Source organism: Dromiciops gliroides, chromosome 4 (assembly GCF_019393635.1).
Source record: "Dromiciops gliroides isolate mDroGli1 chromosome 4, mDroGli1.pri, whole genome shotgun sequence".
In the NCBI taxonomy this organism is placed as follows: domain Eukaryota; kingdom Metazoa; phylum Chordata; class Mammalia; order Microbiotheria; family Microbiotheriidae; genus Dromiciops; species Dromiciops gliroides.
In genome coordinates, this window is record NC_057864.1 from 472,967,096 (window position 1) to 472,981,801 (window position 14,706).

Consider the following 14,706-nt stretch of genomic DNA (forward strand, 5'->3'; position numbering starts at 1 on the left):
GGTTGGCTGTTTGCTTTGAATTCAGGGTGTCAATCTGCTTCTGTTCTAATTATATCCATCTTGATGTGTTATTACAATCTCATGAAAACTTCTTTTCATTATGTGAATGGCTATAAATACACACACATGACAAACAGTTGTTATAAATTTTCTGGTTCAGCAAAAAGCAGGCAAGATGCCTCTGCCAACATGTCATGTGGATTTAAAGCCTGGAACCCGGCTTCCAAGGTGGGGTTTGGGGGAAGCACCCATGCTCAGACAGGCTCTCCCAGCCACTAGTTTCAAGGCTCTAGGTGTCCAAGACTTAGACCAGGGAAAATAACCCATGGGAAAGCTCTTTAAAGTGGGGGCTCGCAGACATGTAGGCTCCTAAGTCAGGGGATCATAGATTTCAAACTGGGGGGAGACCTCAGAGGTCATCTAGTCCAACCCCCTCACTTTACACAGGGGGAAACCGAAGCCCAGAGGTGTGTCCATAATCAGTGAGTTATGGGGGCAGCTAGGTAGCGCAGTGGATAGAGCACCGGCCCTGGAGTCAGGAGTACCTGAGTTCAAATCTGGCCTCAGACACTTGACACTTACTAGCTGTGTGACCCTGGGCAAGTCACTTAACCCCAATTGCCTCACTTAAAAAAAAAAAAAAACCATCAGCGAGTCATGTCTTAGAATGGAAAGCCCACTGCTTCAAGAATCAGGGGTTCTGGGTTCAAATCCTACCTTGTCCTTGGACAAGTGATTTCACCTCTGAAATGGCCTCTGAAGTCTCTTCTAGTGCTAAGACTTTGCTTCTGTAAAATGTCAGGTGGGATTTGAATACAGGTCTGCCTGACTCCAGCTCGTGGGCTAATATACCGGACTTCTGGCCTTTGTCAGATTGATGCTGATTGTCTGATGATCTTTTCATTTTGTCCTCATATGTATGTCCAGTGCCCAGGACAAAGCCGGCACTGGATAAAAATGTTTGATGGACTGAATTGGGGAAAAAACAATTTTTTTGAAAGTGAACCAACTGCATTCAAAATAGTACCTTTGTACCCTTGGTGATTCAGTGGCATCTAGGATGACAAACAGCCAGTTTATCAACCTGACATCGTTTCTGGTCTCATAAGTCATTAAATTCTTCTCCTTTTAAAGCAAAAGATTAGTCACAAGGCATTTGCACAGGATGACACAAAGAGTGGCCCACTTAAAAACATGATTTTACGTTCAAATGAGTAACTGCGTAGTAAGAGAAAAATCACTGGAAGAAAAAGGGGGCGTTTAACAGTCATGAATAATGTGGATGTTCGTGGGGCAATGTTCACCCACGGATCAACACTTGAGCATCAAACCCACCCCAGCCTGAGGGCTAAGGTGAGGATTGGGGAAAATTCTTTGGTTCACAGGATCAGAGCTAAACTGACCAAATTACTGACCAAATTACAAATAACAAATCTCACCAAGCTTTCCCATGGGTTATTTTCCCTGGTCTCAGTCTTGGACACCCAGAGCCTTGAAACTAGTGGCTGAGAGAGCCATTTAAGGACCTGGGTAAGTCATTTAAGGTACAAGGGGAGTCCTCCCTCCTTGCCTTCCTTCTATCCCTTCCTGGACCCCAGGCCACATGTCAAAGCTACATCTGGAAAGAGAGACATGACTGCTCACCCTGCTGAGAGAAATGGGAGTTAACAACTCCTTCCAATCAGAAAGAAGACCACCAACACTCCCATCTGCCTCTATCATGCGGGCCTATGAACTCATCCCAAGAGACCCTGGCTCTTGCCATCTACCCCGCTGCCACCCTCCTCAGCTCTGCAGGCTTCCCCAGTCTCCCTTAAACACCTGGCCCAGAAGAAACACTGACCACCATGTCACTACAGCTGGCATTAGGCCCCTTTTACAGGTGAGGCTCAGGTGACTTCACCTGTCTCCAAACCACTGAGCGCTAATGGCAGGATGTGAACCCATATCTTTCTGCCCCCCAAGTCTGACACCTCTGCTGCCTCTGTGAGATAAGAGGGGCTGGTGTGATGCAACTGAAGTAGCCGGCTGGGTATACACTCTTGAACAAAGTTGAGAGTCTGCCCAGGAATCTCAGAATACAAATAACAAGTCTCACCAAAGACAAATGGGGAGTAGAAGGAAAAAAATAAATAAACCTGGCTAACAGTCTAAGAGGGTGTCAAATACACACCTCCTCTGTTGTCTTGGGGAAAACTGTAATTTTGTTTTAACTCATAAGATGATTTCTGAGCAGAGGAAAACCCAAGACCTCAGTATGTTCTCTGCCAACTAAATATTTACTAAGAGATTGCGGGTGGAAGGTGTTGGGATTTCTGCTGTGTGGAGACAAGAATTACTTCTACTCTTGTTGCATCTAGCCGGTCAGCTCTCTCCTTCAGCCTTACCTTAAGTAGAGAAACGCTGCTTCGAGGAAGGAGGACCTGGGTTCAGATCTTACCTCTGGCACTAGCTGGGTGACCTGAGATAAGTCAGCTAACCAACTTGGCCTTCATTTCCTCTTCCGTAAAATGAAAAGGTTGGGTCACATGGCTTGTAGACCCCAGATCTGCCCTTTCTAGTCATATGATTCTATGAGACAAACCCACCAAAGACGCATCTCAGTTTATAGGAGGCATCACAAGCAGTCTGACATTAGAGACTTGTGGCCGACGCCAAGCTCAGAGTTTTGAGTTTCAGGCTTCCTCAAGCCACAATCTAGAATGGAGGTCCTTTGGGAGGGGGAGGGGGGGCAGGGACTTTCTATTTTCATCTTTGCATCCCCTCCCTACCAAGTGTGCAGCACATCTCAGGCATTTAACAGCACGCGCCTGTTAAATGAGAGAGGCTTGTTGGCTAAGAGAGCAATTGGGGGGGCTCCATTTCCCCATGAACTTTCAGCTCTAGAACCAGAAAAGGGAACTCGTGGGCCATCTAGTTCCCACCCACCTCCCCCTCATTTCCCCCAGGTAGAAATCGAGGCCCGGGAATGTTAAAAGCTGACTTGCTTTTGGTCATCCAGACAGTAAATGTTGGGCAGGATTTGAACCCACAGCCCCTGATTCCAAAGCAAGGGCTCCCATTATGGTACTAGGAGCTGGAAAGGAGTAAAGAGTGGGCCCCCAAAGCAGCAAACTGTGATGGAAATGAATTGAAAAACCCCTTGGCTTCTAATTTGGAAATTTGGAGATTTGGGGTAGCTACTCTCCCAGAGGCAGCTCCTGAGAAATAGCTTTATTTCCCTCCCAAAGCCAAAGATGATTCTATTCCATTGGTCACAAGGTGACCGGGGCTACCTGGAGTCAGTCCACCACCCTGAAAGTTTGAGGTACGGAGAGGAAACACTTTGCTCTAGAGTCTGGTCCCAATCCTGTCTCTGTCATTTAACTACCTGGGTGACCTTGGATGTGTCCCTTGACCTCTCTCGCTGGGTCCCAGTTTCCTACTCTGCAAAACCAGGGGGGGTGGAAGCAGGCCCTTCCTGCTCGAAATCTATGGTCCCAGGAAGCCTATCAAATCAACTCATCACCAGGCCCAGTGCAGCAGAGGAGAGGCAGCCTACCCACTGGTGATAAGATTCAGACAAATAAAATATATGCACAATTTGCCCAAACGGTCAACAGATGGCATGTGACAATCCAGATGTAAATAACTCATTCCAGTTCTCAGCCTGGCACTCCCCAGCCCCTACCCCTGGACCAGGAATCCCAGCAACTGTTCAGCAGGGGGCCTAGGGAAGGCTGTCTATTTCCCTGCTAAAGGCCCCTCTCTTCACTCCCTCCCCAACGTACAAACCTCAAAGGACAACTTGAGCCATGAAGCCAAGAGGGGAGAAAGACCAAATCTGCCCATCTCAAGTCCACTTGTTACCGTGAAGGGAAAGAAAGGCCACACCCCAGGATCCGTGAAGCTGCCCCCCCCACCGCCACCTGCATTAACCTTTTTTATCACCACTTAAAACCTAGGGCTTTTTCCCCGCCTTCTAGGGTATCTATTTGAGGTCATTACAAGGCTATTTCTAATGGTCTGGAGTCTCTATGGTGGTTTGATACCAATTGACGCAAGATAAGTGTGCGTATTTGGGGGGGGGGGCCTGCTTGGGCAGAGCAAAGGGAGGAAGAAGAAATGGAAGAAATGGGAAGGGGGAAAGGAGAGGAGGAGGGAAGGAGGGAGGAAGAGGAAGAAGAGAAGGAATGGCACAGACACCCAAGGGGGAGATATAAAGGATGATCTCTAAGAGCCCAGGCAACCTGCATAAGCCATTCTCTCCCCACAGCTGACATCAGACAAGCCTTGCTGAAGCACAAAGAGAGGAAGTCTAGAAGTTAAATGTTTCCACATTTCATCCCACAACTTCCTAACTCCCTTCCTTAATGGCATTTAAGCCTCCCCACTGACTCTAGTCCCACTCTTGCTTTCACTGTTTAAGGACCCAAAGCACAAGTGGGCAATTCAGAGGGATCAAACTTCTCTGTCAAGACAGGTGTGAAATGAATGATTCCAATGAGGCTGGAGAGAGACCCTCAGCCCAGTCACCATGGGCAATGGACCAGTCACTGACCCACATTTAGCTACTGAACCACAGCAGTCAGGGTCACAATCCATTTTCCCTTGTGATGGCAGAAGAACTCAAGGCAATTGACACCTGCCCATCCCCAGGTAAGAAGATTATTGACGATGCGAAAGGACACCTGCTTTGGTGAAGATGGTGCTGCCTCTAGATCTGGGGGACCTGTGGTCCAGACCCAGAACTACAACTTATAATCAGTGGGGCCTTAGGCAAGTCACACCCCTAGTCATGAGAAATAAGAGGGGAGGACCCGAAAATCTCCAAATCCGAATGATCCCCACAGTAAGAGGCACTTTCATGATCACCTACTATGCAAGAGATACCCTGAAGAACCTCAGAACATACTAGAACGAGGAGGTGAGGACAGAAGTGGGGAAAATGCCACCAGAGGAAGCCAGGTTCTTTCATCAGCCCCTCCCATCCTGAGCCCTGTGCCAGCTCATTAAGCAAAACATAACCCATGCCCACCTGTGCATGGCACAGAGAGACAACATGTGCAGACCAAGCAAGAGAAACAAGTTTGCCCGAATTCTCTTTTGATATTCTCATAAAGAGGGCCACATTCTTTTTCCTTCAAACCCCAGTTCATGGGGTTCTCTTCTAATCTACCCGCATCTTCCTTCAGTGCTGGCAAGTGATCCATTCCTTCCCAAAGACCACATTCCCCCTGGGGCTTATAACTTGCCTGCTCACTCACAGCAGCGAATGTTCTGTCCTGAACTAGAAAGATCTAGGTTCCTTGGAGGCAGAAGAGTTAAGAAACTTGGCAAAAGGTGCCAAGTAGACAATGTGAGTTGCGTTTATAAGTCAAGTAATAGTTACTGATTCTTTACATATCTAATTCTCACGGCTGTTTATCACAGGATATCGGGGTGAGGAGGGAGGAATGGACAAGGAAAATAATCACCCACACTTTTCCCTTATATACACATATCCTTCCCACTATGACTGACCTTCACATCTCATCCAGCCCTCCGCCTGGGCCATCTTGTCATCAGCCTGTGTCAACCAGCCACTCTACCAAGCTGAGTTCACACTATCTGTAGAGGTCCTGCACATGCATGTCCTGAGTCCTTGCTCAAGTTAACCACTCCTCAGCAGAATTCCTGCCCAGGAGCCCAATTACCTCCACTGGTGACTGAATGAGTGAAAAGCAGCCTAGCTCATGTAATGAAAGAGACAGACACACAGGGGGGGAGAGAGAGAGAGAGAGAGAGAGAGAGCGAGCGCATCTCCCTCTTTCTACCACTTATTCTGGGTGGCACAATAGACAGAGTGCCAGGCCTAGAGTCAGGAAGACCCAAGTTCAAATCCAGCCTCAGATGCTTACTAGCTGTGTGACCCTGGGCAAGTCACTTAAACATGTCTATCTCAGTTTTCCCCATTCATCAAATGAGCCGGAGAAGGAAAAGGCAAACCACTCCAGTATCTTTACCAAGAAAACCCCAAAGAGTTTCAAAGAGTCGGACACAACTGAAACAACTGAACAACAACAAGAAAATCCACACTACTGTTTATTCAAGAAAGGATGTATGGTTGTCAAATGGGGTCAGCTCGATACTCTTATGATTTCTGGGACCAAAATCCCCCTCCTCAGTCAGTAGTTCCTGGTATGAGTTGTCTTCTCCTATGAGGATACAAATACCTTGAGAGAGTTGATCGACCATCAATCCACAAATTCTTATAACGTGCCTACTCTGTGCCCAGCACATGGACCCTGCCCTCAAGGGGCTAATGCTAATGTAAGAACCAACATGCAGATAACTGCACACGCAGGACAGATACAGGGCAGGCAAAAGGTAAGCCCAGAGGGAAGGGGTGGGTGAGTGGGAGGGAGAAAAACACCACAGAAAGCCTCTGGCATAAGGTGGACTCTGAGCTGCCTTGATTTTTTATTTATATCCCCAAATACCAGGGCCTGCCACGGAGTAAGCCCTCAGTAAATGCATTTTTCCTTCTTTCATTCATTTATTCAGTTCCTGAAGTACAGATGACTAATAGCTGTGCTCACCCCAACTACCACCATCTTCTTTTTCATCATCATCTGCTGTGTAGACACCACCTTCAGAAGAGCTTCACACACACACACACACACACACACACACACACACTGTCCACAGACAGTGGACGTCACAAAAACCACTCTAGGCACTATCATCCCCATTTCACAGACAAAGAAACAGACTGTGTGACCTTCCCACAGTCACACTGATATGGATCTGAACCCAGATCTTCCTGACTGCAAGTCCAGAACTCTCATAACTAGATCACCATGTGATCGCTGATCCTGCTCCCAATTATAGTATTTCTTAATACCCCATCTCTAGAGTGGGACCCTACTCCTTGTCTCCCCAGGAGGATTCAATGAGGTATCCGGAGTAAAGCACTTTGCAGACCTTTAGGCAGGATGGAAATGCAACTGCCTGTAACGGGGATTATAGGAATTCATTCACTTCCCAGACTCTTCATAGGTCACTTTTTTTGGGTGCCTTCATTTCAACATCTCTTCCTATTCTTCCATCACTCTTCCTACACTGTGAGAAGCAGACCAAGTCTGCTCTTCTTGCTGAAGGCTCCATCACCATGGATTTATTGAATATCAGTCACCCAATCTGAAATTTCCTATTTAACACAGTCCACTGACGATCTTCTGACTCATCCCCATTCTCAGAACCTAATTTATGCACCCCTAAAACGTCAATCTCCCAATTCAAAATAATCTCAAAAATGCAATAAAAGTGAACATCCCTCTCACAGGGCAGCGGTGAGAGGCTATCAGGACAGAATGCTGGATTCACTGTTGTCTTAGGTGCTTTGACTCCCTTTTCTTTGTTAGGAGGGAGGGTGGGTATTTCCGCAAATAACTAGGATACAGAAGCAAAAGGCAGCAAATGCTTGTTTAAAAAAATAATTAAAATAATAAAAATACACAACTTCCCATGAGGCAGACTCCAGGGCTGAGCCAAGTGAACAATAGCAGGATGATATTGGCACCCAATTCCCCAATGCACAATCAATCACACGTACACTCACTCTTTTTCTATTCTTTTTCCTAACTTCTGAATCAATCTCAATCTCTCTCTCTCTCTCTCTCTCTCTCTCTCTCTCTCTCTCTCTCTGTCATACACACACACTCTCTCTCTCTCTCTCACACACACACACACACACACACACACACATACTCAGTCTCTCTCTCTCACACACACACACACATACTCATTCTCTCTCTGTCATACACACACACTCATGCTCGCTCTCTCTCTCTCACACACACACACACACACTCATTCTCTCTCTCTCTCTGTCATACACACACACTCTCTAACACACACACTCATGCGCTCTCTCTCTCTCTCTCTCTCTCACACACACACACACACACACACACACACACACAGAGCTGCAAGCCTTGTACTGGGTATTCAGCATTTACAGGAAGACACTGACCCTCGTTTAATGGCTTCTCTTCAGATACACAAGCCCCTGAATCTCTGACCATCCCAAACCCTCCTGTTATCCTCTGCTTTAACCTCTGCCTTGGCACTGCTAAGAGGCCCCTCTCCAAGCCAGAAACAGCAACTATTTAGGAAACAGGTAGTTTGCCAAGAGAGGGATGAGGGAACATGGTGGTGCAAAGAATAGGAAGCAGAGCAATGTTGCATCTCGGGGGCATCGCTGGGTCTTCAAGCTCTGGTGGTTCTCACTTCGTTGGGGCCTGAGTCGTTCCCTGAACCCACATCCTAAGGAGGGGACTTATCTGTAAATGGAGGAACTAAATAATAGGGAGGAAAAGGGAGTTCACATACCTTCTGGAAAACACCATTCCCACTGGAGGCAAGAACCCACAATGGCTCCCACCTGGCTTAGATACAAAGGTATCATATCTAAATCCTGTCTGGCTTTCTAAAATCTTGACCACCCCTCGCCCCACTCCCACTGATATTTATCCATTGTTATATCTCATTCCTCTTTAACACGAATAGACATCTCCCCAACACCTGCACAAAACATATTCCACCCTGTCTCATAGGGTCATAGATTTAGGGGCCTTAGAGGTCACTTATGTCCAGCTATCTCACTTTACAGATGGGACGATGAGACCCAGAGAGGTTAAAGAACTTACCCAAAGTCAAAGAGCTAGTTGGTGGCAAAGCTGTGTTTTTTTTTATGCTAGTTACCCTACCTAGAACCCACTACCTCCTTTCTTTCCCTTGATCCCTATCTTATCCAGAACTCATGGGCTTCAGGCTTCTCCTGAGTTCTCCAGAACATGCTAACCTTACCCTTCTCTGGATTCCTAGTACTAAAATTAGAGTCATTGTTTATCTCATTTTGAAAACAAAAAGGGCACTGGCTGGGGCATCAGAAGCCCCAAGTTCAAGTCCTGATTTTGCCACCTACTAACTGTGTGACCTTGGACCAGTCAACTGCCTTGGGCATTGGACTTTGACAAGATCTCTCTTTTATTCATTTGTGCTGGTTTCCCTAGCCTCCAGCAAGCAGTAAAACACTCCCATACTTGACTCCATGATTGACTGATCCTGAGGAACAAGATTAATCCATAGGTCAGATTTGTCAGATAATTTATTACACCGTGTGCCACATATATGTAATTCAAATTCGGCCCAACAAGCCTCACCACCACCGTGTGGGTAAGCAGAGGCTCAAACAGAGCGTTGAAATTAAAGCCACATGAAGGTCTTAAATGTGATCTCGCTCCCTGACTGGCCAGCAACAAGTCATCCTTCTTGCCTCGTGGGTCTGCAAACCTCTACTTCCAAGGCCTGGAAAGGCCCTGGTTAGTTCTAAGGCTGCCACCTCACCTTGGCAGGCAGGGCCTTTTTAAAGTTTGCAACAGGCTTCCACAGACATTATTAGCTCCCTTGGTTCTCAAACCTGGCCTTGGCGGGCTCTCCCCCAACACACATTCTGCTTCCTCTAGAGCACCAGTGGCTCAGTGTCTTGCACCAGCCCAAAAAAAAGATAACATGCTTTAGCAGCCACTAGAAGAAAGGAGGCCCCGGAGTCCTCGCAGAGAAAGAGGATGAGAAAAGCAATACTGAGACCAGAAATTCAGTGCTGGATCTATCCTGGATTTGAGGAAGGACATTGAGTAAGGAAGACCACCAGCTTAGAAACTGTGGAAAAGAGAACAGGGCCTGAGTTCAAATCCCACCTATGAACCTCCTTGGTGTCCCCCAGTAAAATGATGGGGCTTGGTCTCTGAAGTCCCTTCCAGCTCTGAAACTACAAACAAGTAGGGGGCAAACACTATACCAAGAACTTATGGAAACCACAGCTGCCCAATATTTCTACTCAAAATCTGTACCTGGATCATGGTCTAAATACACAACCATAATAATATTCACAGTGATATAAGGAGCTAGAGTCTGATCTTCCCCACTTCAGAAAACCCCCTCAAAGAGCGTCTAAGTAAAACCTGCTTCAGTCTTTTCTACTCCAAAATGACAGGAGAGAGAATCCCAAAACATTTGGCTTTGGCCAGCTCCCTGAAGATCCAGGGGTGTGACACTTCAATGGGCTCTGAGATCGTCCCCTCCAGAATGTCAACCTCAAACTTTCCTTAACAGCCTGCCTGGTTACAAGACTGAACTGTGATCTTGGCTCTCCTCCTGGGCCCTGGCCTTTCAAAGCTGCCAACTAGGCTTCCCTGTGCCTCTTAAAAGGGGGCCCAGCCAATTTTCAGGAAATACAAACACAACTCCCGAACCTCGGGCCAGTTGGTAGATTTCACTCTTGGTTGGATTTGTTTATATCAGCACATCATACTCTTTATTACCAGCTAGAAACACATTTTTTTTTTCCAAAAGGCACATGAAAATAAAAAATGCTAAGTAAATACAACCCCCTGGCCAAGGAGCCACTGTGTACTCACCACACAAGGCCTACCTCTGAATGCGTTACTGCTCTGTGGGGGATTAAGGTGAAAACTTGGCTAGATTCGGGCTCAGATTCCTGACCTCCCCCTCTTTACCAGTACGCACAAACAACAACATCACGGCAGTTGAAGTCATGGCAATATGACTGTATGGAGTTTCTAAATACAAACTTCTGAAAAGGTTTAGGGTTAGGTTTTGCAATAGTTGGCATTTGTAACATTTCCATAACAGGTCTGCAGGATATTTTCTCATATTCCTCCCCTTAAAAACGACACAAAAAGTGACAATCATTTTTTTTCAGCAGGCCTTCCAAAGTCAATATAGCATACTATCAAACCTTTGTGTCTGGGCGGGGAGGGTCCCCCCAAATCAGTTCTGCATGCCCAATTGTTTTGATGATCTAAAATAGATACAACAGGAATTACAGGCTTAGCAAGCCACCTTTTCCCTGCTAACACACACTTGGTGAATCCCATTTCTCACTCCTATGTAGGCTTTTAAATTGCGAACCTCTTTTAAATAACATCTGCTTACAACTTTTGCCTCTCGGACCTAGCCACACCAGGGAGTTGGCATACTGTTTGGATATGGCGGGGTATAAGATGAGGGGGACCAGGCATCCTTTAATCAGGCCCTACACTGAGGAAATCAACACAGAGCAAGCCTTGGTGGGAGAGAAGGGGAACAAACCAGCGGGGCAGAAATGTGGAAGGGTAAGGAGAAGACAAACCTGAACTTGGCCCAGTACAAAAACATATGTATATCCATAAATACATAACACAATTTCATCAGAGTTTACAACTTGCCTTTTACAAACCAAATATAGCATAGGCTACCCATTTTAAACAATCCTGCTTTCTGGTTTGTTTATAGAAAACATTTAAACTGTCAATATCCTAATTAGCCTCTAGGGCCCTCCCTGGACCCCCATATGTGTGAGGAGATGCAAGGGGCAAAGGGTAAACATCCAATGTCAGCACAACCACTTGTAACCAGCTCTTGCAAGCCCTGCCCTGAGCCAGCCTCAGAAAGCAATGGCAGCGTTTTCTTCCCTATCTGGAGAGACTCGGTATTTCAAAGCAAGGAAGTAAAAGAGAAAGAGAGAGGTCAGACTCTATAGCAACCTTCTACCTTGACAAAAATTAAAAGCCAAAGCCAGAATCATTCTAATCCCTGGTGAGCATCAGGTCTCTGGTGACAAGTGAGGCTAGTTAAAAGACAGCTCGGATTCAGAAGCAAATATGGGGGGGGGGGTGCTCATCGAGGTGTGTGATTTTTGTTTTGGACAGACTACATTACATCACCAATATCAAACTCTGATATATGCCGCCCGCCCCCCTCAAAAAAGAAAATTTCAGTAAGGAGACATAACCTTGAGAAGCCAAGACTTCATTCTTATTTATTTAAAATACTTAATATAGACACACACACACACACACACACACACACACACACACACAGAGTTCAAGCAATCCTACTAGTAATTTCAACCTGGACAGGCACTGTGTGTATAACTAAAGCTGTCATTTAACAAAGGTTCTCTCTTCTACAGACATGCCCCAAACCACACGCAAGATTGGCCAAAAAACCAAAAGGGAGAGAGAAAAAGTTTCCCTTTGAATCCCCAGACCACAGCTCAGGCAACAGACAAGGTTACCAGCGACTCATGCCCCTGGTTTTGTCCTCAAGAAAGCCAAAAACCAAACCCACTCTGCTGATCCTCTCTCTACGTGGGCTGTGTGTGTGTGTGTGAAACATTTTTCCTCGTGCTTATTCTCAAAGGGGGGGGGGTGTTGTGGGGATGGTGAAATTTACAAAGGCCAATCCCAGCTCTATCTGCTGCTCTGTCCTGGCAAAGAGAGTTTCCCCCTGACCCCTGGACCCCACCTCCCCAGTAGCCCCCCTCCTCCCTAGGAGAAGCTAGTCTAGCTGCTGGAAACTGTGCATTTGGTAAAGCACCCTGCAGGTGCTCAGAGAATAAAGACACACACACACACACACACACACACACACACACACTCACACACACAAAGCCAAGCACTTGGGGAGAAAAGGAAAGAAAAGAGAGGGAAGGGGCAGGGACAATTGGGTGACAAGCCCCTCAGATGTCAGCAAGGGTTTTTATTCCCTCTCCCCCCCACTTCAGTCCGCCCCAAGCTGCCTCTTGTCTGTCTCTCTCTTTCCTGTCTGTGTGTCTGGCTCTCGTTACACTTAACCCTTTCCAAAAGGGATCCCTATACAGAATAAAGGATCTCCCTCTCTCTCTCTCTCTCTCTCTCTCTCTCTCTCTCTCTCTCTCTCTCTCTCTGTATATATATATATATATATGTGTGTGTGTGTGTGTGTGTATATACATATATATATACATATATATATGAAATCCCCTCCCTTCCTCTCCTCTCACTCTATCCCCCTCCCTCTTTTCTCCTAGCCAGGAAGAAAACGCCCCCCTCCCTATTACCACCTCCCAAAAAGGGGGTGGGGGAGGAAACCATGTGAATCCCACCGCTCCCCAGTCCTGGGGACACACAGGCAAGGAATATCTCCCTGTAATATACATGTTTCCATATAAAATAGACACACACACACACACACACACACACACACACACACACAAAACCGTCCACCAGAGCCCAAAATCAACCCAAGAGACTTAAACCAGCCAAGAAGCCATGATTGGGGAGGGAGAAGAAGGGGGGGGGGAGCTAGCTGGAGGGGAAGGAGAGAGCAAGCGAGGGAGGCAAGGAGAGGGGCGCATTGTTGTGATTCCTGAACCCCCTTCTTTCGCCCATCTGCTAGGGGGTGTGGGGGGCGGAGGCAGAGAGAGGGGCGACAAGGCAGGGGGAAAGGAGGGGGGAGAGGGAGGACTAGGCATGATTTCTGCTCTCTTCCTCCTCCTCCAGTGTGTGTCTCTCTCTCTCCTTGCGCCCCCGGCTCCCCCCCTCCCCAACAATAAGACCTCAGCCCAGACAGACAGACAGACAGACCGGCGGGCGGGCAGGACAGACCGCCCGAAGGGACGGAAAGGCAGCGCAGAAGGAGGAAGCCCCGGAAGGATCCGGGGAAATAAACGGGGGGCTCGTCCCCCCCTTACCTCCAGAGCTTCAAAAGTGACAAAGCTGGTCATGGCAAATCCATCAATGATGTCTTCTTCGGCCGAGGTGGACTCCCTCCTCTTCCTCCGCGGGGGCCGGGGTCGGGACGGCGGCGCGGAGGCTGGGGGCTTCCCATTGTCTTCCTTCTCGGAGCCCGACGACGAGGCGACGGACGGCGGCGGCGGCGGCGGCGCCCGGGTCCGGCTGGGAGCCCCTCCGCCGCCGCCCCCTCCTCCGGCCCCGGCCCCGGGAGCCGCGGGCGCCACGGCACCCCCTAATCCGGCGGCCCTGGAGCGCCTCTCCCGATCGCGCTGGGACCGAGACCTCCGCTTTTTCCGGAGCCCAAGGCAGCGAGTTGGGCCATCCATGGCTAGAGTCCTCCTCTTCTTCCTCCTCCTCCTCCTCTTCCTCTCCTTCCTCCCGGGCACCAACCACCACTACCCAGAAGGGAAAAAAAGGAGCCACGGGCCCCCTCCCTCCCTTCCTCCCGCACCCCACCCCCGGGGGAGGGGAGCCACAGAGAAAGAAGGGAGAGGGAGAGGAGAAGAACAGAGAGAGAGAGAGAGAGAGAGAGAGAGAGAGAGAGAGAGAGAGAGAGAGAGAGAGAGAGAGAGAGAGAGGAGAAAGGAAAGGGGGGAAGGGGAGGAGGAGGAGGGAGGGAGGGATGGAGGGAGGGAGGGAGGGAGGGAGGGAGAAGAGAGAGAAGCGAGAGGGAGGGAGGAGGCGAAGACTCCAAGTGTGATTCCACCCAATGCAAGAGATTCCTCCGAGCAAAGCCAAGCAAAGTAATGGCTGAACACACAGGTCTCCTTTGGAAAGAAGGGAAGGGGGGAAAAAGAGGGAAAAAACCCAGCGAGCGGCAGGCAATAAATCAGAATATAGCGGAATGCTTTGATCAAGAGACGGGGAGGCTCAGGGGCTCCCTCCCCGCTCCCACTCCCCACCGCCTGCACGCCCCCCCGTGCAAAAATGCCCCCCCGAAAATGTCGGGGGGAGGGACTAAAAAATAGGAACTTCACCCACCGGTGACCAACCAGGCAGAGAAAAAGAGCCGCCCCCCACCTCCGGCCTCTGGCCAACACACCTTAGAGCAAACTCCCAGGCTCCACAATCTGTGAGCGAGGCATCCAGGGGAGGCCACTGCTGAGGAATGCTCCGAGTG

The 14,706-nt window shown here is 48.4% G+C and overlaps 1 protein-coding gene across 5 annotated transcripts in view; it reads right to left on the minus strand.

The window, feature by feature from the left end:
* Nucleotides 1-14,024, minus strand: part of AUTS2 (activator of transcription and developmental regulator AUTS2) — a 1,257,436-nt gene extending 1,243,412 nt beyond the window's left edge. For 3 of the 5 annotated variants that reach the window (XM_044002370.1, XM_044002371.1, XM_044002367.1), the window contains exon 1: nucleotides 13,544-14,023. In XM_044002370.1, coding sequence (XP_043858305.1) covers nucleotides 13,544-13,912 — 369 coding nt within the window. In that variant the 5' untranslated portion in view covers nucleotides 13,913-14,023. Of the gene's footprint in view, nucleotides 1-13,543 lie in introns of all 5 variants that reach the window. The other 2 variants (XM_044002368.1, XM_044002369.1) reach the window with 2 other exon arrangements.
* Nucleotides 14,025-14,706: the final 682 nt, after the last annotated feature.